Raw genomic sequence first — 22,106 nt, forward strand, 5'->3', positions numbered from 1 at the left:
TCTTAAGCTTCAACTTGCCTCTGTGACACCTCTCTCTGTTATTGCAACCAATTGTAAAAAATGCCTCCACATATACATAGTATTCTTAGAATGATATGTGTTAAAAGGTTGGAACATTTGCGAAAAAGAAAATGCCCTTACTTTTTATTCTTAGTATTAGTAACATTCTACCATACAGATGTTTGCCATTCAACCTAATGTTTATTTTTATTATTGTACAAAAAAAAGACATCCTTGATATTAGTCTTCTTAACCATATGTATTAATGCTTAATGCAGTTTACAGTGGTGTTGGATCCAAATGACCAAATCTCACCCATTTCATTTTCCGCCTCTACCGATACTGCTACAGTTACAAAGAGTGTTGCTAATGTGAGCAACCAAAAGAGAAACCAACAGGGGAGGGTAGGACCTTTCCCATGTAATACCAAAGCTCGTATGTCTACTTGAGTTTACAAGTTAGTTCGTTGTGGCTTCGTGGTAGATATGGTTTACATATAAAAAAGGATAAGAAGATACCAAAAGTTTGCATTTGTCGATGATGAGGAGATATACTAGGGAGCTAGATGGATATTGCTAATGATGTTGACCAAGAGTTGGGAGTCTATCACGATCTAGAGGTGAGAGACCTATCAGAGTTGAATGCACACTAGGGCCTCTCTAAGGATCGCAGCGATTACCAGCTATAATCGAGGAGCCTAGTAGGGAGCGTAGGATGAAGCCTATGGTACACTTAGTTAGGATCTTTTCTTATTGCATTAGTTGTTTATTTTCATTAAAATAAAATTTCTGTAGGTCGCGTTCGAACGCAGGTAGGGTCGTGTTTGTACGCCCTTACGAACGCCTTTGCGAACACCTGCATCAGGTTCACAAATACAGAGAACGCGTAATACGCATTCGAACGCCTACATCGCGTTCACACATATAAAGAACACCTTTTGTGTGTTCCAATACGATCAGCGGGAATCTTCTAGAATTAGAGTTACTTATTATTTTAGGACTTGTTGGCTAGCCTCTCTATATATGTGAATGGCAGCCAAATTTAGAATGCTATTGGAATATTGATTTCTTACCTCTCTATCATCTATCTACCTTAATCTCCCTTCTCTCATTTCACCATCATTCCACCTCTATTATTGGCAAGGTTTCTCCTAACTTCTAATCTCCCTCGATTATAGAGCCACCCCTCTTCTTTGGGATCTCGATCACTTCGTTCTCTTCGTCTATATCCCTTAATCACATCGATAATCCACCTTCATCTCCATACCCATCCATAACCCTAACATCCACTTCACCCGTCACCACCACTATCACCCACGTTATTCCATATTTTCGTCCCCGTTAGAGTTCGAATCTGCGAAGGGCGTAAATACGAAAGTTGTAGATTAGGAAGTTATGAAATTTTCTGACTATAGGAGAATATTTGACGAATATTTTTCTACAGTTGTATGGACTGCTTTCTGCAATAAATTTAGATCTTAAAAGAATTATTCTGTAACCTATCTTTTAGTATAAGAACCCATTAATTTGGTATCAGAACATATCTTTTGGTACCGTATCTTATCAAATTGGTATCAGAGCTTATTAGCCTACTGCATCAGGCTCATTGGAACCCCAATATGAGCCATTAGTGTTGAGTTTGAGGAAGCTAGGAGGGGAGGTTCCTAACGAATGAAATGGGAAGGAGAAGAGGACGTCGATGTAGGAGCCATATTCTCGAAATATTCATAAACAAGAGATAGCGTTCTTTCCTAGATTAAATTAGACAGCTCTTTCATTGAGTTAAAAAGAAGGTTATTATGATAATCCCATATTTTCTAAAGAAAGACACTTATTACCAGAATTAGCATATCATGGTTAGAGCTAAGCAGCAAAGTTTTCTCAAAGAGCTAGGATATGTCCTCACAGTTTGGGTCCTACGGCCCAATAGGCCAAAGTACATTGAAAGCATTCTAGAAAGCCTAAGCGAACAAGCAAGTGAAGAACATATGAAAGCAACTCCAAGTGGGCTCTATTGCTAGCTCCAAATTTAGAGCTAGCAACAATAGGGCTCCAAATTTGGAGCCCCACCAAAAAAATGGATCCTAGTTCTATTTTTTAAAAGTTTTTAAAAATTCTAAATTTTTCCAATAAGTATTGCATTCAATAATTTTAATTTCATATGTATTCTTTATTAAATAATCTAGTTAGTTAAACTGAGTATATAATTAGTTTTACTAATCAGTTTTTAACAAAAATAGTACTGTTGGAAAGGTCTCATCGAGACCTTTAAAATGAATCTAATATTAAATTATTTTTGAGTTAATTTAAGTTTTAAATATTTTATTATTTAGAAAAATAAGTCTAATATTTTATTATTTAAAATCAATGTGTCCTAAAATATAATTACTCAAATTATTTCCCAATGTAAATATTAAATACTAAAATACAATAGATATAAAATACATCAAATATGAAATACATTAAATATCTATTATTTTTATTATTAAATGTTAATTTCTACTTATTTTGTGTAATATAATTTTGATATTTTTAGTTAATGACATGTTATACTTATTTCGATGTTTATTTCGTGTAATATAATTTTGATGCGTTTAATTAAAAAATTAGTAATTTAAAATTACTTCTAAAACTATTGGATATTAGTCTTATTTTAAAGATCCCGATGAGAATTTTCCCACCATACATTTTTTATTAAACAATAATAATAGTAAGAGGACCTATTAAGTAATTTAAAATAGATAATATTATTTTAATAAATATGGAGCTCGATGCGTTGGAGTGCATTAGGCTCTTGGCTTCATATTAGCTTCATATTTGGAGATTTTGGGCTCCAAATATGGAGCATCGGTTAGAGATGCTTTGAGAGTTAGATTTGTCCTCTCTACAACAAATTGGGAATCCTTATTGGAACTCAGTCCTAGCCGACTTAGTACCATTTTGGTTTGGAGTCTGTTCGAACATAATTTCTACCAAGATAGTTTGATTTTAGAGGGAACACGCATCTTCCAAAGTACCTTCCAACCTTTATAAGATAGCATAGGAGCTGGCTCATGATGCTTGAGATAATAGTAAGCCAACTTGGTCGTAGTCAGGCCTAATGATTTCAGAGCCCAAATCCAATAGTCATCCTCACCCTAAAGCGGAATATAAATTTTGAGGAATTTTTCACAGAGTTTTGGTCCAAACATGTGGTAATCAAGTTTTCATTCAAGGTGCGATCTTTGATGAGATTGGCAACTCTATAAGTGTGCGAGGAAGTGGAGACATTTATGAAAGTCGACCACTTGTCCAGAGGAAGAGACGAGATCCAAGGTTCAATAACTAGTTTCCAACTATAAGCATGCTTAGGTTTTAAGTATGGTGGCCCATGGGTCGACGTGACCTTACTTAGCTTGGACCAGTTGAACCCAGCAGCTATAGTGACCATTAAGCAGGAGGACTTGCTTAGTAACCAATAAAATACGCATGAGGTACAAGTCCCAAACAGGAGCTCACCATGAATCTTAGGGTGGGCCGTGTCCCAACCCATGAGACAGAGGCCATGCTGGCTAGAACCTTTGGCCTAGAAGAACAATCAGGCCAACTTAGCAATCCTATCCAACACGATAAGGGGAGTCCACAAGGAAGACAAAAGGTGGACTAGAATAGTGTTAAGGACTAAATTTATAAGGGTGTGGCGACCAGCCTGGGTGAGGTTGGTTTTTTTCCACCTTGCCGGTCGCAAATTAATACGAGTGAGAAGATACCCATGATTGCAGATTAATAAGCGGTTAGGGAAGATATGGACACCCAAATACTTGAACCAAAAAGAACCATTATGTTACGGTTTCCCTAGAGGATGATGATCGTCTATCCGATTTGTTTATCTGGGCATAACTCAATATAAAACTTGTGAAGGCAAGAGGGATTGATCCAATCGTTGGAATGATCTAAGATTCAGATATGTTGTTCCTCTAGAAGTTAGGAATTCAACGCAATCGAAATCTTATCGATCAAGCCAGTAGATCAAACATTATGAAAGAAACAATGACGTAGATTATGTGGTTTGGGTTATGGGAGATGATGATGGTTTTGGCGGTTGGGTTAGTGCTTTGAACAATATGAGGTGGGAGAAGGGAGCTTCCAAGTATAGTTGGTTGTTGGAGTGAGGAGGGAGAAGCAAAGGAGGATTAACCTCAGCCATAGTTGAGAGCTTGGGTTGGATTTTGAGGGGGAGGAAGGAGAAGAGAGAAGTTGGATCAGGCCTAGATGCAAAACAAGTTCCAATAATCAATAATCCAAGTTCGTTGCTTTTTCACATATTTGAAAGCTAGGCAATTATCTAAAAATCCTAAATAATATTCGAATGCCCAAAAATAGGGCTTTGGATGTCATTTGGTATCAAAGGTAGGCAAATTTTAGACCTCCATTAATGGTGGAAATAAGAAAGATGATATCAACAAAGAGATCAATGAAGAACACACCGACAAGGGAAGACTCAATCCACGATCACCTTAACTATGAGGTTGATTTCTTTGGGGCGACCATGGTAGGACGGAGTCAACCAACATCCATGGGTGTGAATACGAGCTTGGCGGATGAACTTAGAGGCATATTCCAAACATTGTTGCATAGGGTGGACACAATATAGAATGATCATAATGCTTTAAAAGAATATATCATGAATCGATCGGCTTCGTTATCTCATCGACGAAGATTGGTGCCTCAAAAGATTGGTGCCTCAAGAAGGACCAACGATGGGACCACACCGAATCGATACCCCACAGGTCTAGGTATGACATGTTAATGTCAATGATTCTCTTTTACCTATTCCTACGCATCATTCCCCACCTTCGATACACAACCTAAGATTAGTGGTGGTGGAACCTAAGAGGCGTGCGGCACCGGTGCGCTTCGTCGATGAAGAGGATTGGCACTTAGAGGATGATGTTGATCCCTTCGGAAATGGTGATGGGCGTGCTCGAGGATATCAAGAAGGAGATCAACAAGCACAAATGTTCAGATCTGAACTAAGGATCTTTCGCGATCTCAACAATGTTATTAGGGAGAGAATCGCATGGTTGGACTTTCCAAAATTCCAAGGCAGTGATCTGACGGATTGGGTGTCTCAAGTGAAACAATATTTTAATTGTCAAGAGACAGCAAAGGTCTAAATGGCAAGTTTTCACCTTCAAGGAACGATATTGCATTGGTATTGATCGGCTATTTGTGGTAGAGAATTTACCAGTTGGGCTAACTTTTGTAGGAGGATAACACACAGATTTGGGATAGCGGCGTATGAAGATTTTGCTGCCACATTAAACAAGATGGTTTAGATGACAATCGTATTGGAGTACTGTTATGGACCAGATCTGGAATGATCTGTCCGTAGGATGATTATGAAAATTTAGGTGGAGGTAGAATCTTGAGATAGAATTCTAATGGCTCTAGTTTCACCTAAATTGAAGGTCGAGATGAAAAAATAAAAATAAAATAGTGGAAATAGGTCAAGGAGGGCAGAATGGTAATTTTTGATGTTGTGGCGGTCGTCGGAGGGTGGTGGACGGCCAAGGGTGGTGGTGGATGGCCGTGTAGCAGGGTGGCTGCTGGAGGTAGAAGGTGGCTAGGATTTGGATGCTTAAAAGGGATTTACGGTTAAGATATACTTCTATAAAGATAAAAGACAATCCAACGGTTAATCTGAAAAAGATAAGGATGAGAATATTAACTGGCTAAACTCAGATTTCTCTCTATGATTCAATTCCATTTCAATTCCCTCCTTATCAATACATGTCCACTCCTATTTATAGGAGTAAAAATCCATAGCGAAATGGATCCACATATGGATTATCCGATTTATTTAAAATTCAAATAACAAAATAAAGCTAGCTAACTAACTAAATTAACCTTTTTTATCTTTCTCGGATTAATCCTTTGTTTCGCCATAGATAGATTCCGAATCTAGAGAAGTTGTAAATACAAAAGTTGTGAATCTAGAGGTTGGCAATCTTATCCGGCTAATTTGATATTATTTGGACGTTTATAGAATATTCTGCGAATATTTTTTTAAAACTGCACAGAACTAGATTTAGCTAATTAAATAAAATCATAACCTTCTAACTAAACCAAATAAACAAATAAGATAACTAGACTCAATCCATTGAGTCTAATCTCCTTTTGATGTTATCCGATATGACCCGGTTCGCATCAAGTACTAAACAAAATTTGAAAGAGTTAGTAGTCGTTACGTGCCACCTTAGCCCGAACTGACATTGATAAGCACATTCATTTTAGGGTTGTGGGAGAAGATTTAGACGGATGTTCATGTTCTCTGTCATACCACTTTTGAGGAGGCCTTTGAGAAGGTCGTGAGAATGGAGTAAAAGCACAAGGCTCTCAACATGGCAGTGAAAGGAAGTTGGGGCAACCAAGATGGGCAGTTTACGTTTTGAACGCTGGTTGGAAATTCTGCGGGTTTAAAGACAGTGGCAACTAGTACTAGAGCACGAGCACCTTTGAGACCCTCTTTCGGTGTTAGAAAAGGCACAGGACTCACAGTTCAAACTCTCACACCTGCCTAGGTGGAGGAGCGAAGAGCGAAGGGTCTTTGCTCTCGATGCGATGAAATATTTCACTCCCGATCATCGGTGTTCCAAGTCGATCGGGAGTGTGATGCTCATCGACGGTCTCGAGGAGGACGATGAGGTTGTTGATGATGGAGAGTGTTCAGAGGAGGTCCATGAGGAGGCCGTAGAGGAGGGCGTAGAGGAAGATATCCAAGCTGAAATATCGATGCATGCATATTCGGGTACTTCCTCACTGAGGACATTACGGGTAGATGGACTCGTTAGAAAGCATTGTGTGCACATTCTCATTGATTCCGGGAGTACATACAACTTTCTAGACGAGAGGTTAGTGAAGAAGTTGGGCTTGGATGGTGAATCGACCATGAGGTTTGACGTTGCTATTGGAGATGACATGAAGCTTCGGGCGAAGAGCTTGTGTCGCTGGGTCAATTTACAGGTGCAAGGACACGACATCATTGTGGACTTGTACTCGTTAGTGCTGCGAGAAGCGGACATTATCTTTGGCACTTAGTTGTTGTAGAGCTTGGAACCTATCACTTTTAATTTTCAAAGAATGTGGATGGAATTTAAGTAAGGAAACAAAGATGTGTGGCTTGATGGCGTTCGGTCTCCGCCGATTCTTGCAATGCAACCGATGGTGGGGCTGCCTTGTGCGAGTGATTTGGTCTATCTTTTTTAGTTAGGACCAGCAGGAGATGATCCTCTAACGAGTCCAAGTACTATAATGAATTATCTAATTTATTAGATAAATTTTCTGGACTGTTTGAGGAGCCACAGGAGTTGCCACCGATGCGAACGACGGACCATCGCATTGAGATTGTGCCTAGGGCTGCACCAACGAACGTGAGGCCATATCGATATTCACATGTACAAAAGGAAATTATCTCCAAGATAGTAGTCGAGATGTCGGAGCAAGGCTTCATACAATCAAGTCATAGCTCTTACTCATTACTCATGCTATTGGTGCGAAAGAATGACGGGACATGGCATTTTTTTGTCGACTACCAAGCACTAAACACTATCACGGTCATGGACCAGTATCCCATTCCGATTATAGAGAAGTTGTTGGATGAGTTTGTAGGGGCGACCATATTCAGCAAGCTTGACTTGAGGGCTGGGTATTATCAAATTAGAGTTCACCTAGTGGATGTGTACAAAACTATATTAGGACTCCGAATGAACACTATGAGTTTCGGGTGATGCCCTTTGGTCTTACCAATGCTCTAGCTACTTTTCAAGGCCTTATGAATGATATTTTTTGACCTCTACTATGAAGGTATGTCTTAGTATTCTTTGATGACATTTTGGTGTATAGTAGGACTAAAATGGAGCATTAACGACATTCAAAGGATGTGCTGAATTTATTGAAGCAAAACCAGTTGAAGATTAAGAAATCCTAGTGCCTATGAGGAGTACCATAAGTGGAGTATTTAGGTAACATCATCATAATAGGATGGAGTGGCGGTGGATCCTTAAAAGGTGGCATGCATGATTGCGTGGCTGATCCCTACTTCCACCACAAGATTGCGAGGATTCTTGGGGCTGATCGGGTATTATCGTTGCTTCATCACTAGGTGTGACAAGATCATTGCTCCTCTCATTTCTTTGCTGAAGAAGGATTTTTTTAGATGGACCGATAAAGCCACTACAGTCTTTGAGAAACTAAAAATAGCAATAACAATGACGCCCATTCTAGCTTTACCGAACTTTACTAAAGAGTTCGTTGTGGAATGTGATGCGCCAGAAGTTGGCATATGAGATATACGACTAGTCGTTCCCTCTCGACCTTGAGAGCCAACCTCCTCCTCCTTCCTCTTCTCTAACTCGATCCCAACTTAGCCCACACCATCTCATAACCTTCACGTCCTAAGATCTTTCCCCACGCCCCATAGGCCTTCCACCATCTGTCGACGACCTCCATTGCGTTGATCCCATGATGTTATTTCAATCCTTCGTAGCTATCAGTAAAACATTAATATATTGAGATTCAGATATCTCCCCTGAATGCATGACCCTATTCTGGAAAGCTGACACAAAGATCTATCTACCAATCAAATTTGAGAAGGATCCAATAGTTGAATCACTAGAAAATCAGCCCAAAAAGTACAAATGTATTGAGATACAAATCGAATATCAATATTCTTGTAATTCAAATTATTTCTTATTTATTAACTATCCTTCTGATCTTCCTTATTCCATTTCATAAGCTTCCATTTGCCATCTATAGCCATTCCATCTCTACTGTTCATCCCTAATCCTTCATATTTATCATTCATCTAGCCACTCACCCACCATAACTCATGATCCAACAGTTGGATTCGATGCATTTTACAAACCTCCGATTCGTGATTGTATCAGATTTGGTCATGTCTAATCTGTATCTTAATCAAGAATCGTGACACTGCCACCTCCATGAGTATGTGTAGAGGCAAGTAGTTAAAAGGCACACCCATGAACTAGACCCAAATCATTGGGACTAGGTGATTTCCTCCTGAAGGGGCTAGAATGTTGCCATAGTATCAGGTTTACCATAAGCCTTTAGAAGGTCTAAGGACCCCGTTAGAACCCTTATCGTGTCCTCTTCGTCCAAAAATTTGAAGGTGAAAAACTTCGTCGTCATGTCTATAACCTAAAGGCTACCTAGGGGAGCCCATCTCTTCTTGGACTCCCTCTTTAAATAAATCGAAGGAGGAAAACAACTGAGAAACTTATTGATGAGGCTATACCTCTATTCCTCGTGGCTAGCCGCCAAACGCTCTTACTCAATAATGATGGAGCCAAATGGGACCCCTTGCACCCTTTCCAAAAGAGAGCCGAAGGAGGGAGAGGCTCCCTTCAATTCCTACACCATGCGATTGATTTTGAACAATTGAGCCCATGGGGAAAGGGTAGCAACATCAATCTTAGCAAGTTGAGCGAGCACTGGCATAGGCAAGGTCACCTTTGGGGGATCCGATGAGCAAGGGGGAGCTGTTGGGTCTGGGACGAGGGCTCAGAAGAAAGAATAGGAGCAAGGGGAGATGGTGGAGCAGAAGGAGCGCTTTATCGTTTTTTTCTTATTCGGGTTTGCAATTTTATCTCTTTTGTATTATGATATTGATAACATTAGATATCCATCAATTTAAGTAATTTATACAAGGATAAAATAATTTTTTTTATGAATTTAAATTTGGTTTTAATAATGATCAGTTGGATTAAAGCAATCAAAATATGTTTTAAAAGAGTCTAATAATTATGATGACAATTATGAAATTTGAAGAATGTCGTAGCTATTATAGTTTGAAAGGTTGTAGTGGTTATTATGTAAAAGCCACAAATAGATATTGATTGAATACCAGCCAATAGGAGCAGGGTTCTAGAATTGGACTAGTATTTGTCCTAGGGTCAACACTTTCGACCTACTAGTTATGATATGACACGTGGCGTAGGGAAAAGTGAAAAAAAGAAAGATCGGAAAGCATTATATTCTTTAAAAATTCCAAATAGCGACCAAAAAAGTCACTCTACTATGAGTCAGTCGCCTTCTATGACATGAAGCTATTCGAACATCCGTTTCTCCTATCGTTTCTTCGCCTCGTTTCCCAGCACCATCTCCCCTCTTCTCTACTGCCCACCTCGATTCGCTCCGCCTCAATTCCTCTCTCCTCCTTTTCCACTACTTCTCCTTCTCCTCTCGCTTCTATGGAATCCACCAAACAATCCTCTCCTGCCGACATCGCCGGCGCCGGAGGGGAAGACTTGGTAGTCGGGTTCGGGAGGCCGGAGTTCCGGCGTGAGGCGGTGGTGGGGACGGTACAAGCGTACGACCGCCACGTTTTCCTCTGCTACAAATCGCCCGAGACGTGGCCTCGCAACGTCGAGGCGGCGGAATCGGAGATCCTTCCGAGGACCCTTGCGGCGGCGATCAAGGCGCGGAAGGGGGACATGAGGAGAAAGGTATGAGTTTGATCAAGATTTGGGCTTGTTGAGTTCTTCTCATATCAGGGTCTGTGCATCCTGGATGTGTTTTTCGATTAGTTCGCTTTATTGAGTTTTGAAGTATAATTAGATACCAACTGGGTTATCGATTTGATGGTTGAAATGGGTTTGTTTTACGATGAGTTTTTATATCATAAATATGAATGGGTGCTCCATTTTTACTATTCTTATCAGTTAAAGTTTAGTAGTCCGATCAGCTAATAAGTGGAGTAATTTTCTCCATTTCTAACGATTTATGTGCTTCTCAAGACACTAGTTTTAGTGGCAGCTGTCTGGTCTGATGTTTCAGCAGTTCTATTAATTGACAAGTTTGTGAGACTAAAACTTACAAATGTTCAGTTTTGCCCGTGTAATTGCTGCAAACTATATTGCCCAGCTAGGGGACCTGACATAACCATCTATAATATTAATCAATTGTTGGCAGTCGAATTTTACAATTAAACGGAAGTTTAAAGTTGGAGTTATCAGAAAATCTAAATTTCTTATCTTTATCATTTTTCTGAAGTTTTAGGAGTTTTCTATGTTTTAGATCATTTTTAGAATTTAAATACTAAAAAAAATCTGAAACCAAAACGGCTGATATTGTCGATATGTATTACTTGGTGCTCTTATTTCCATGATAAATGAATTCTTTGCTCACTGAGCTAGAACAAATGCTAATTTTATGAAGTGATATTTAAATTTTTTTTTAAGTGATTACATATGCAGAATGATATGTGAAATGTCCTACTACTTTGAAGGTAGGAAAGAAGTAATTAATAATTGCTCACATTTCTTGAGGGTGTCATTTCCTTGATGCCAAGTCTTCTAAGCATTGCCCTGTGTCATCACTCGTGTGAATATTGTATGCAACCTGTTCAATAATGGGACTAATGATGTGTGCAGGTTGCTGTCTCTCCCTTCTGCATTTGCAGGAGAACAATGTGCTGGAACGGTCTCTTTCACTTAATTCTATTTCTTAAAAGTAATTGTAATACAACATATGACCAAGAATTATCTGTCAGCAAGGATCTGCAATTTGAGCTCCTTTTGCCTCTTTTCTATAAAATGTGCATCCGCTTTATCGATAAAGGTTACAGTCACTGCATTAAAAGTGTTTGCTATCTACATCTCCATGACCTTTTACCTTTACAGACAATCCAACACTCATTGCTTTAGCCTCCATTTACCTCTTATATATTATAATCAGGTTTGCTAGCCTCGGTCTGTCCTATAATGCCTTGTCAGGATTTATTTCTGAAGGTCTTTATTCGTAGCATTATACCATGCATTGTCTAGGAGATTCTCTATCTTCCAGAATTTATCAGAGTAAGAATATTTGTCAGCCTATATCTGTGTTTTGTTAGTCAGCAAATTGATGGAGCTTGAACTACTTGCTCAGAAGTAACTGTGCTGTGTATTTTTTATCAATCATACAAATATCTACATCTTTGCGGACTCTATGTATGTGATTAATGTCATTAATCTGACAATTTCTGAACTTCAACTTTTCCATTTATGCCCTCTTACCATATCCCTTTCCCTTCGACTGGCATTGTATCCGTACTTTTGTTTTTCTTTCATTCGTTTCATGTTCCAGTTATTCATTAACTAGGCCATAGAAAGATATTGGCACTTTTCAGAAAGCTAGACCAAGATAATTTCTTATTTCATTAATTAGTACTGGATCTCTTCTAAAGCATTTTTGTGGGTTATACTCTCAGGCTCGTTTGACAATATGCGAAGGAGAGGATGGCACTGATTCATCTGATGCAGATGTTCTGATCTTCCCAGACATGATCAAGTACAGGTGAAATAGCCAGTCAAAAGATTTTTACTGATGGAGAAAATTTGGGAGTTCTTTCTTTTAGAAGTAATACTCTATTTTGTCATTGTTCATAGGAGGTTAACACATCTTGATGTTGATAATTTTGTCGAAGAAGTGCTTGTGAAAGACAGCAAATGGCTTCTAGGAGTAGCTGAAACTCTGTCAGGGTCATATATCTTTGTATGTGCTCATGGAAGTCGTGATAAGAGATGTGGTTTTTGTGGCCCTGTTCTCATAGAAAAGTTTCAAGAAGAGATAAATGCACGTGGTCTACAGGGTCAAGTGTCTATTGGCTCCTGTTCACACATTGGTGGCCATAAATATGCTGGAAATGTCATTATATTCAGCAACATCAATGGAGAAGTGACTGGTCATTGGTAAAGATGAACTTGACTGCAATGAGTTTTTCTTTTCTGTAGGGTGCATTATCCTCATTTTTTATGTCTTATTTCTCATTTGGATTTCAGAGTTCTCTTGTGAAGGAATACTCAGTTTGAGTTCGACTGCACCATTCACAAGTTCTTAATTTCTGTTGTGCTATTTTCTTGTTCAGGTATGGATATGTAGCTCCAGATGATGTAAATGACCTGCTTGAGCAGCACATAGGAAAAGGCAAGATTGTAGATCGTATTTGGAGGTATTCTTTGTCTGTATTTATAGCAGTTCTTTTCTTTTCTCACAAGTAGGCATACTAAGTTCAAATTTTAACATACTAAGTATGTTACACGATGCCTTGATGTGTCATCATGGTGCTACTTATGATTATTACGTAGGTACATTAAGTTATGAAGTTCGAACAAAAAAAAATCATTCTTTATGCAAACTGTAACAAACTATTCATGCTTCTGATATTGAAAATTTTAAATTTGCTTATTAAAACTACAGAGGCCAGATGGGTTTATCCGAGGAGGACCAGAAAGCTGCTCAGATTCTTAGATTTCAGATCAATGATTCTATGGAGAAGACAACTGCAACTGATACTGTTGAGAATGGTGATTTGGGTGGAGTGGCTGGGTGCTGTCAGGGCACCAATAGTTCCACTTGTTGTCAATCTGTGCCATTGAATGGAAAACCAGAAAATAATGATACAGCGAAGCTAGAGACTCAAGAGATCAAGCAGAAAGAAACCAGCTCTGTAAGCAAGGCTGGCAATAGTGAAGGGAAGTCCAGTACTTGTAAAATTTGTCGAATGCCGACATGGTTTGAGCGGTGGGAACGGGAGGATATGTATGCAGCTGTTGCAGTGGTTACTGCCATCGCTTCAGTTGCTGTTGCCTATAGCTGCTATAAGCAGCTGAGATGAACATGTCTGCGTACTGCTTCGTTTGATTACAGTAAAGAGATACTCATTTCATAGATGTAACTTCTTCCAACTGTCATAATATGAAGAAACACAATAAAGATGCATGCGGAGTGAAATGTTTCACATCACGCCCATTCAAGGTTATGGTCATGCATTTTGAAGCTGTTATACTTTTGAGAACATATTTTGCAGAGCTTTATGCTCATTTACCTATATCATTTGAATTGAATGAGGAAACAGAGATACTTATATTCTGGTCATATTAATATCGGATATCGTATTGAGTATGCTACTCCTTGGATATTTTGGATACTTAAAATATCCAAATGTTTAAAAATAAAATTAATGTTGTGTATATTTTTCAGATATCTCTTAGATACTCATTGGATACTTAACAATTCCTATCAATATGAGTTAAACTGTTTATCTTTGATTTCTTTTGAATCTAATAGGTTTCTCTTCGTGAAAATATTTTCTTTTATTTGGTGATCTATATTGTGAAATCAAATAACAATGATCAAGTTCTTTTCATTTATAGCTTAATTTTTTTTGTTTATCTTACATATTAGTAATGCACTAGGTAGCATGGTAGTTCCTTGTTACAAATGATAGTTTCTTTAGTGGATAAAAATTGAAGGTCTCCTTATAAAAACTATCATACACAACAATAATATATATTTCCTCTATTAACAAAATAAAAGTACAGAGAGAGAGAGAGAGCTATATATTCTAGGGATATTGTATTCATACTTTTTAAGATTTATCATATCAACATGTTTATATTATATCAATCCGTATCCATATACACTACTTTTATAGCATCCATCCTACTTTTGCGATTGTTTGGGCGTTATCAAGTTTGGAAAATGATACTGCATGTGATAATTTTTCTGAACAAAAGAGGACATGCAATTGAACAAACATTATCTTTTGTCTATATGATTGGTACCTTTGAGGTTAATATCAGAGGCCAGTAGATGATTTTCATGCTTCTCTAATAGTTTAGGCATTGTGTAGTTTGAGGCTAAGTCCTAAATTTAATTAGTTAGTCTTATTTTTTAGTCTTAATCTTTTAAAAAATAAATTTGATTATATATAAAAAAAATAAAAAGATGTTTAGTTACTTAATCAGGTTAGGAGTTCCTGATCTGTTCCGGAGGGATTCTTGAACTCAAAGCAAACAAAGTCTTCGCTTCTAGCTAAATGGAGAAATAATACACAACTGGCTTCTGGAATTGAGACAAGATCATGATCTTGTTCAGTAGAATCATACGTCGTCTTTAAGCTATGTCACGGACTCCATGACCAAATGGGCAGTGACCGGTGATGCAGGTGGCCGGCGGCGGTTCTGAAGGCACCGTATGAGCCGGCAAACGATAGAAAAGACCGGTCTGAAGCGCCAGACGAAGAAACCTATCTGGCCGATCGCTCCACCGGTGAATGTGACGATGGTGAGAGGTTCCATAATATCACCAATGTAAGAGAGACAGAGAGAGTAAGGACGTTGTAAGAGTTCGTACGTCTTGTAAATTAATTGAGAGGAAAAGGAGATAGATTTATAGGTGTTCTTATGGGTGTTATGTAACTGATGACTTGAAATTATTGTTCGTAAAATGGAGTTAAAACTTATAAGGTTGTCACAACCTACAAAAGGTTATGGCAGCTATAAATTAGAGGGGCAAGGAGGTGTCTTAATCTATGAAACTGAAGGTGAATTAACCACCCTTGCCTCATCGATCCTGCAGTTAGATTGGTTTCAGGATTGTGGGTGGAAAATTAATGAAGCAGTTCGATGATATGTTACTCATTATAATGCTTAGATTGTAATTATTTACTAAACCTTATATGATTTAAGAGAGAATTATTGTTCACCACAAAAAGTTGGTTAGCCCAACCAAAAGAAGAATTGGAAGTACAAAGAAAAGAATATAGTGTTCATTACGACATAAAAAATATGGCAGCTTTTTTAGTTGCAAAAAAAGAGTGCAGTTTACAAAATTAATTTGGTCTCGGGCCTCCTTCTAAGGAAAAAATAAGCATGAAAATTTTCAACACAACTGATACACTTATTTGTAGAATATTCTACACATATCCAAATAATATCAAACTAGTTGGATAAGGTTGACAATCTCTAGATTTACAACTTTAATATTCATGACTTCTTTAGATTCGGAATATATCTATGACAAAACGAAAATTTAATCCAAAAGATATTCGGAGAAGATGAACAATACTGGTTTAGTTGGTTTGTTAGGGTTTCCTATTGTTTTAGGACTTGTTGGCTAGCCTCTATAAATATGTGGATGGCACCCAACTTTATATTGCTATTGGATTTTTGATTTCTTACCTCCTATCTTCTCTCTAGACTCTTCCCTCTTTCTTCTTCACCATCCGACTGTCGACCCACCCCTCTTCTTTGGGATCTCGACCACTTCGTTCCCTTCGATTACTTCCCTTAATCACTTCCACAATCCACCCCCATCTCCATACCCATCTATAACCCTAACATCCACTCCACCCATCACCACCACCATCACCCACATTATTTCATATTTTCGTCCCTACTACAGTTCGAATCTGTGAAGGGCATAAATATGAAAGTTCTAGATTAGGAAGATATGGATCCAATTCAAATAGTTTCGTAATTTTCTAACTACCAGAGAAAATCTGACGAATATTTTTTCATTGTTGCGCGGACTGCTTCCTACAATAAATTTAGATCTTAAGGAATTGTTCCGTAGCCGATCTTTTGGTTCTAGATCCCATCAATTTGGTATCTGAGCTTTAGCAAATTGGTATCAAAGCATATCAATTGGTATCAGAGCCCTATCAATTAGTATCAGAGCAGGCGAACCTCATACCTCCATTAATGGTTGAAACAAGGAAGATGACATCAACAAGGAGACCTATGGAGACTACACTGACAAGGGAAGACTCAATGCACGATGATCCTAACCGTGAGGCTGATTCCCTTGGAGCGATCATGGCAGGACCAAGTTAACCAACTTTTATGAGTTCGAATATGGATGAACTAAGGGGCATGTTCCAAACATTGTTGCATAGAGTTGATAACATACAAAAGGATCACAATAAATTCAAGGAATATGTCGTGAATCGATTCGGTTCGTCATCTCCTCGACGACGAATGGAGTTTCAAGAGGGACCAGCGGTGGGACCCCATCGAACCGATACCCCACAGGTCCAGGTGCGTCATATGAGTGTCAATGATCCCCTCCTACCTATGCCTTCACATCATCCCCCACCTCTGTTATAAAACCCAAGACCGGCGGTGGTGGAACCCGAGAGGCGTGAGGCATCGGTGCGCTTCGTCGATGAGGAGGATTGGCACTATGAGGATGAGCTTGATCCCTATGGAGATGGTGATGGACGTGCTCGAGGATTTAGAGAAGGTGATCAACATGCACAAAGGTTTAGACCCGAACCAAGGATCCTTCACGAACCTGACAATGCTATCTAGGGGAGAACCGCACGTTTGGACTTTCCAAAATTCCAAGGCGGTGATCCAACGGATTGGATATTTCATGTTGAACAATATTTTGATTGTTAAGGTACAACAGAAGATGCAAATGTCCAGATGGCAAGCTTTCACCTCCAAGGAACGGCACTACATTGGTATAGATCAATTATTCGTGGTGGTGGATTTACCGGATGGGCTGATTTTTATAGGAGGATTATACGTAGATTTGGGACAGCGACATATGAAAATTTTGCTAGCACATTAAGCAAGATGGTTCAAAAGACTACCATATTGGAGTACCAAGTTGAGTTTGAAAGAGTTAGTAGTCGTTGTGAGCCACCGTGGCTTGAACATACATTAATGAGTACATTTATTTCAGGGCTACGAGAGGAGATACAAGCGGATGTTCATGCTCTATGTCCTACTACTCTTGAGGAGGCCTTTGCGAAGGCCGTGAGGATGGAGTAAAAACATAGGGCTTTAAAGATGACAGCGAAAACCAATTGGGGCAACCGAGATGGGCAGTTTGAACCTAGAATACCGGTTGCAAATTCTGCTGTTTCAAAAACAGCAGCTGCGACTACTAGACCACGACCACCTTTGAGACCTTCCGATGTTAGAAGAGGTAATAGACCCCCCGTTTGAGCTCTCACACCTGCCCAGGTGGAGTAGCGAAGAGTAAAGGGCCTTTGCTTTCGATGTGATGAGTGTTTCACCCCCGGTCATCGGTGTTCTAAACCGATCAGGAGTGTGATGCTTATCGATGGTCTTGAGGAGGATGATGAGATTGATGATGATGGAGAGTGTCCAGAGGAGAACCATGAGGAGACCGTTGAGGAGGGCGTGAAGATATCCAAGCTGAAATATCGATGCATGCATATTCGGGTACTTCTACGCCGAGGACGTTACGAGTAGATGGACTCGTTAGAAAGCATTGTGTGCACTTCCTCATTGATTTGGGGAGTACACATAACTTTCTAGACGAGAGGTTAGTGAGGAGATTGGGTTTGGATGCCGAACCAACTACGAGGTTTGACGTTGCTATTGGAGACGGCACGAAGCTTAGAGTCGGAGAGCTTGTATCGTCGAGTCCGTATGCAGGTGCAAGGACACGACATCATTGTGGACTTTTATTCATTGGCGCTACGAGGAGCGGACGTTGTCCTTGGTGCTCAGTGGTTACAAAGTTTGGGATTTTCGGAGCCATCACATTTGATTTTCGAGTTTAGGTGAGCATGTGGATGAAATATAAATAGGAAAACAAAGATGTGCAAAAAGAAGCTTGATGAGATGTGTATACAACCAAGGACTTCGCCGATTCGACTGCGATGCAGATTATCGAGGAGTTGCTATGAGCTTGCACGGGAGGGGCTGCTTGGTGCTACAACAGTGAGATGAGGCCTCATGAATGATATATTTCGGCCTCTCTTGCGAATGTATATCTTGGTATTTTTTGACGATATGTTGGTATATAGCAGGGCTGAATTGGAGCATTGGCGGCATTTGGAGGACGTGCGGAATTTGTTGGAGCAAAACCAATTGGAGATTAAGAAGTCCAAGTGCCTAGGAACGAAAGGTGGAGTATTTAGGCCACATCATTTCAGCGGATGGTGTAGCGGCGGAGCCTCGTTGCATGTATGACTGCTTGGCCTATTCCTACTACTACCACCGAATTGAGAGGATTTTTGGGGCTGACTGGTTATTATCGTCGATTCATCGCCGAATATGGCAAGATCGCTGCTCCTCTCACTTCTTTGTTGAAGGACTCTTTTAGAACAGCAATGATGAAAACAGCAATGATGACGGCATTCGTTCTAGCGCTACCGAACTTCACCAAAGAATTCATTGTTGAATGTGATGCATCGGGTGTTGGCATAGGAGCTGTACTAATGCAAGAAGGACGTCCCATTGCCTATCTTAGTAAGGCTTTATCGCAACAATCTCAGCAATTATCGACTTATGAGAGAGAGATGCTAGCAATTCTATATGCCGTGACAAGGTGGAGGCCTTATTTGATCGGTAGATGATTAATTATCCGAACCGATCAGAGGAGTCTTCCATACTTTATGGGACAACGCATACACACTCCGGCACAGCAGCGATGGGTCACAAAATTGCTGGGGTATGATTATGAAATTCAATACAAGAAGGGAATAGAAAATAGAGCGGTGGATGCACTATCGCACCAACCCGATACCGTCAAGCTTGCAGCCTATTCATCTCCTACCTTTCCCTTTCTTGATGAGCTGAGGTATGTATGTAAATTTGACCTAGATATTTTGAGATCGTTGTAGGAGCTGATAGATGATCCGGAGCGCCATCCAGAGTTGGAGAAAATGTAACAACCCATCCCCAAAAAAAAAAAAAAAAAAATTTCTTTCTATGGGCACGACGTGGCCGGCCACAGTGTGACCGGCCTTGCGCCTGTGCAGTGGGGCTGCGTGGGGGAGGTGCCATGCACCCCCCCCCCTCGCGTCGCCGCAGCCAACCGGCTGCGGCCATCTGGCAGCGGCGGGCCCCAGCGCCGCCGCAGCCACCGCTAACCTCCCACCGCCTTCCCTCTCTCTCTTTAAATCTCTCTCTCTCTCGTTTGGTCTCTCTCTCTTTAAACCTCTCTCTCTCTCGCTCTCTCTCTCTCTCATTGAGGCCGGCCTATCGCCGCCGTCGCCACCTCCGGTGAGCTCCTTTCTCTCTCTCTCTCTCTCTCTCTCTCTCTCTCGTGCGTGCGCTCACACCCGAGCTCGGGCACGTCGGAACAGAGCCGCCGGCGAGAGGCTGGCCGCTGGCTGGCCAGCAGCGGTCGGTGCCCTCCCCACCGACCCGGTTCCGCAGTTCCCTCCCCTCCTCTCTTTCTTCTCTTCTTCTCTTCTCTTTTCTTCTTCTTCTTCCTTCTTTCTTCTTCCTTTCTTCTTCTTCTTCCTCAGCTGCTTCTCCTCTTCTTATTTTCTGCAACAGTGCTGGGCTCGGCCCAGCACTTTAGTAGGCTAGTGCTGGGCTCGAGCCCAGCACTGTAGCAAAGATCCTTTATCCTTTTAATTTTATTATTTATTTATTTAGGTATTTCTGTCTTAATTAATACAAATAGATTTAAACATTATTTATTTTAATAATAATACATATTCATCATTATGATTATTATTAATTAAAGTTTATTGATGATTAATTAAGTGGTAAACTATTACACATAAATATAGGTAATACTTATATTTATTTATTTATTTATTTACTTATATGTATATTAGATTAATAGATAAATTTGTAAATTATAGTTATTAGATTTATATTCTAATATTCTTATGATATAAATTTTAAGTAATTCTGTTAATTTATTATACATTATTATTTTGTAACAAATAAGATAATGACTACATAGTCCCTAATTAATCAAGAAATAATTTAATTATAATTAGGTTTTTATCTATATTTATATAATTAAAATCTAGCCAATCATAAAAATTAGTAGAAATTCTAAAATCTAATAAATCATCATATTTTACTCGAACGGATTATAATGGGATAAACAACTAACTTTATGTTACTTAAACATTTTCAGATCCCGAACCCTTTATTTGAGACCCCGTTGTCCTTGCTAGCGAGAAGTGTCACACGGTTGATGGGCGGATGTAAGGGATACGTGGTTTGTATCTTCTGATCAGTGTGAGTAGTCTTATCCCCTAGATCCCTTTCTCAAATTAGGTTATATTATATATTATATACATGCATGTTTTGGCCTCCAGCATGATTATATGATTTTATCTAGAAATGATTACAGTCGAGCATATTTTTATCATGCATATAATTAGGCTGATCTTGGATATGAGTATGATGATGATAAATAGAGATGATGAGATATGATTATACTGTGGTGAGGTTATGTCTAGTTGATCTGTAGCATGGGTATGCATATAATAGATTAGCATGAGTATGCATGTGTTGACTATATAGTTGGAGACTACATTGCATCATTTTTCTCTTGATTCCTATTCCACCTAAATTCCTGTTATGTATTGACTTGTTATCGTACTGGATATATGCATATGATCTGTCATTTAGAAGGAAAGCATGAAACATGATTGATAGGATAGTTGATAGAAAGCGTGAGGATACCCGAGTGGGCGTGAGGGTTAGGGCGTGCCTAGAGATGACTGATCGCTCGACATAGTCGCGATCCTGTTGGCCTTACGTCTGAGGTCGTTAGTCTGTGTGCGTAGTAGACATTCGGACACATGCCGTTTGCCAGGGCATATATGGCGAGTTATCCTCACGAGGTTTCTATCAACTATGTGGGTGCCCGGTCTGGATGGATGTTGATACCCTAGCGGGTGGCGGGGTATGGTTATATTAGAGATACTCTTGCGGGTGGCGGAGTATGCTCTAAGCCTTTGGATATGATGTTGAGACCGGGTACCGGGTATTGACTGTGCACAGTGGTCTAGTATGATGATATTATACCGAGATGTCGGTGATGATCGTGAATGTTGAGAAATGCATATGATTTCATTTTTATCTGACATACCTGATTATTGAGTGGTCAATATACATCATATATGGTTGCATTTGGTATCATAGCATGGTCATGGTCGGCATACATCATGTGTCATATTTGATAGAGAGTTATGATGATCATATGACATGGAGATTTGTTTATTCATTGTCGAGGATTGTATACTTTTATCAGTATGACATATTATCTACTTTTCATTTATGTATTACTCATTCATGACATGATACTCTTTCTGATTCATATTATCCAGTACATGATTTACTCTCTGTTTGGCATCACTGATTCGGGGTAAGGTCTATTCACTAAGCCTTTTGCTCATGACTCTCTTTATTTCTTTTCTAACCTCTCAGATTTGTGGTACGTGATAGCGACCTAAGATATCTTGGGAAGATATTTTAGAGTGATGATGAAGTGAGCTATTGATGCGAGACGGTATAGAAGATAGTTTAACCAGACATTGAGTTGTAT

At 39.5% G+C, this 22,106-nt stretch overlaps 1 protein-coding gene across 1 annotated transcript; it reads left to right on the forward strand.

Moving 5' to 3' along the window:
- The first annotated feature begins 10,093 nt into the window (after positions 1–10,093).
- LOC140767707 (uncharacterized) lies at positions 10,094–13,916 on the forward strand. Its single transcript, XM_073107708.1, has 5 exons — positions 10,094–10,504; positions 12,250–12,335; positions 12,428–12,730; positions 12,907–12,990; positions 13,239–13,916. Exons 1-5 carry the CDS (start codon positions 10,100–10,102, stop codon positions 13,654–13,656), a joined length of 1,296 nt encoding a protein of 431 aa, XP_072963809.1. The 5' UTR covers positions 10,094–10,099; the 3' UTR covers positions 13,657–13,916.
- The last annotated feature ends 8,190 nt before the right edge of the window (positions 13,917–22,106 follow it).

This window comes from Typha angustifolia, chromosome 9 (assembly GCF_048772165.1).
Source record: "Typha angustifolia cultivar Huaian chromosome 9, ASM4877216v1, whole genome shotgun sequence".
NCBI classification, from domain to species: domain Eukaryota; kingdom Viridiplantae; phylum Streptophyta; class Magnoliopsida; order Poales; family Typhaceae; genus Typha; species Typha angustifolia.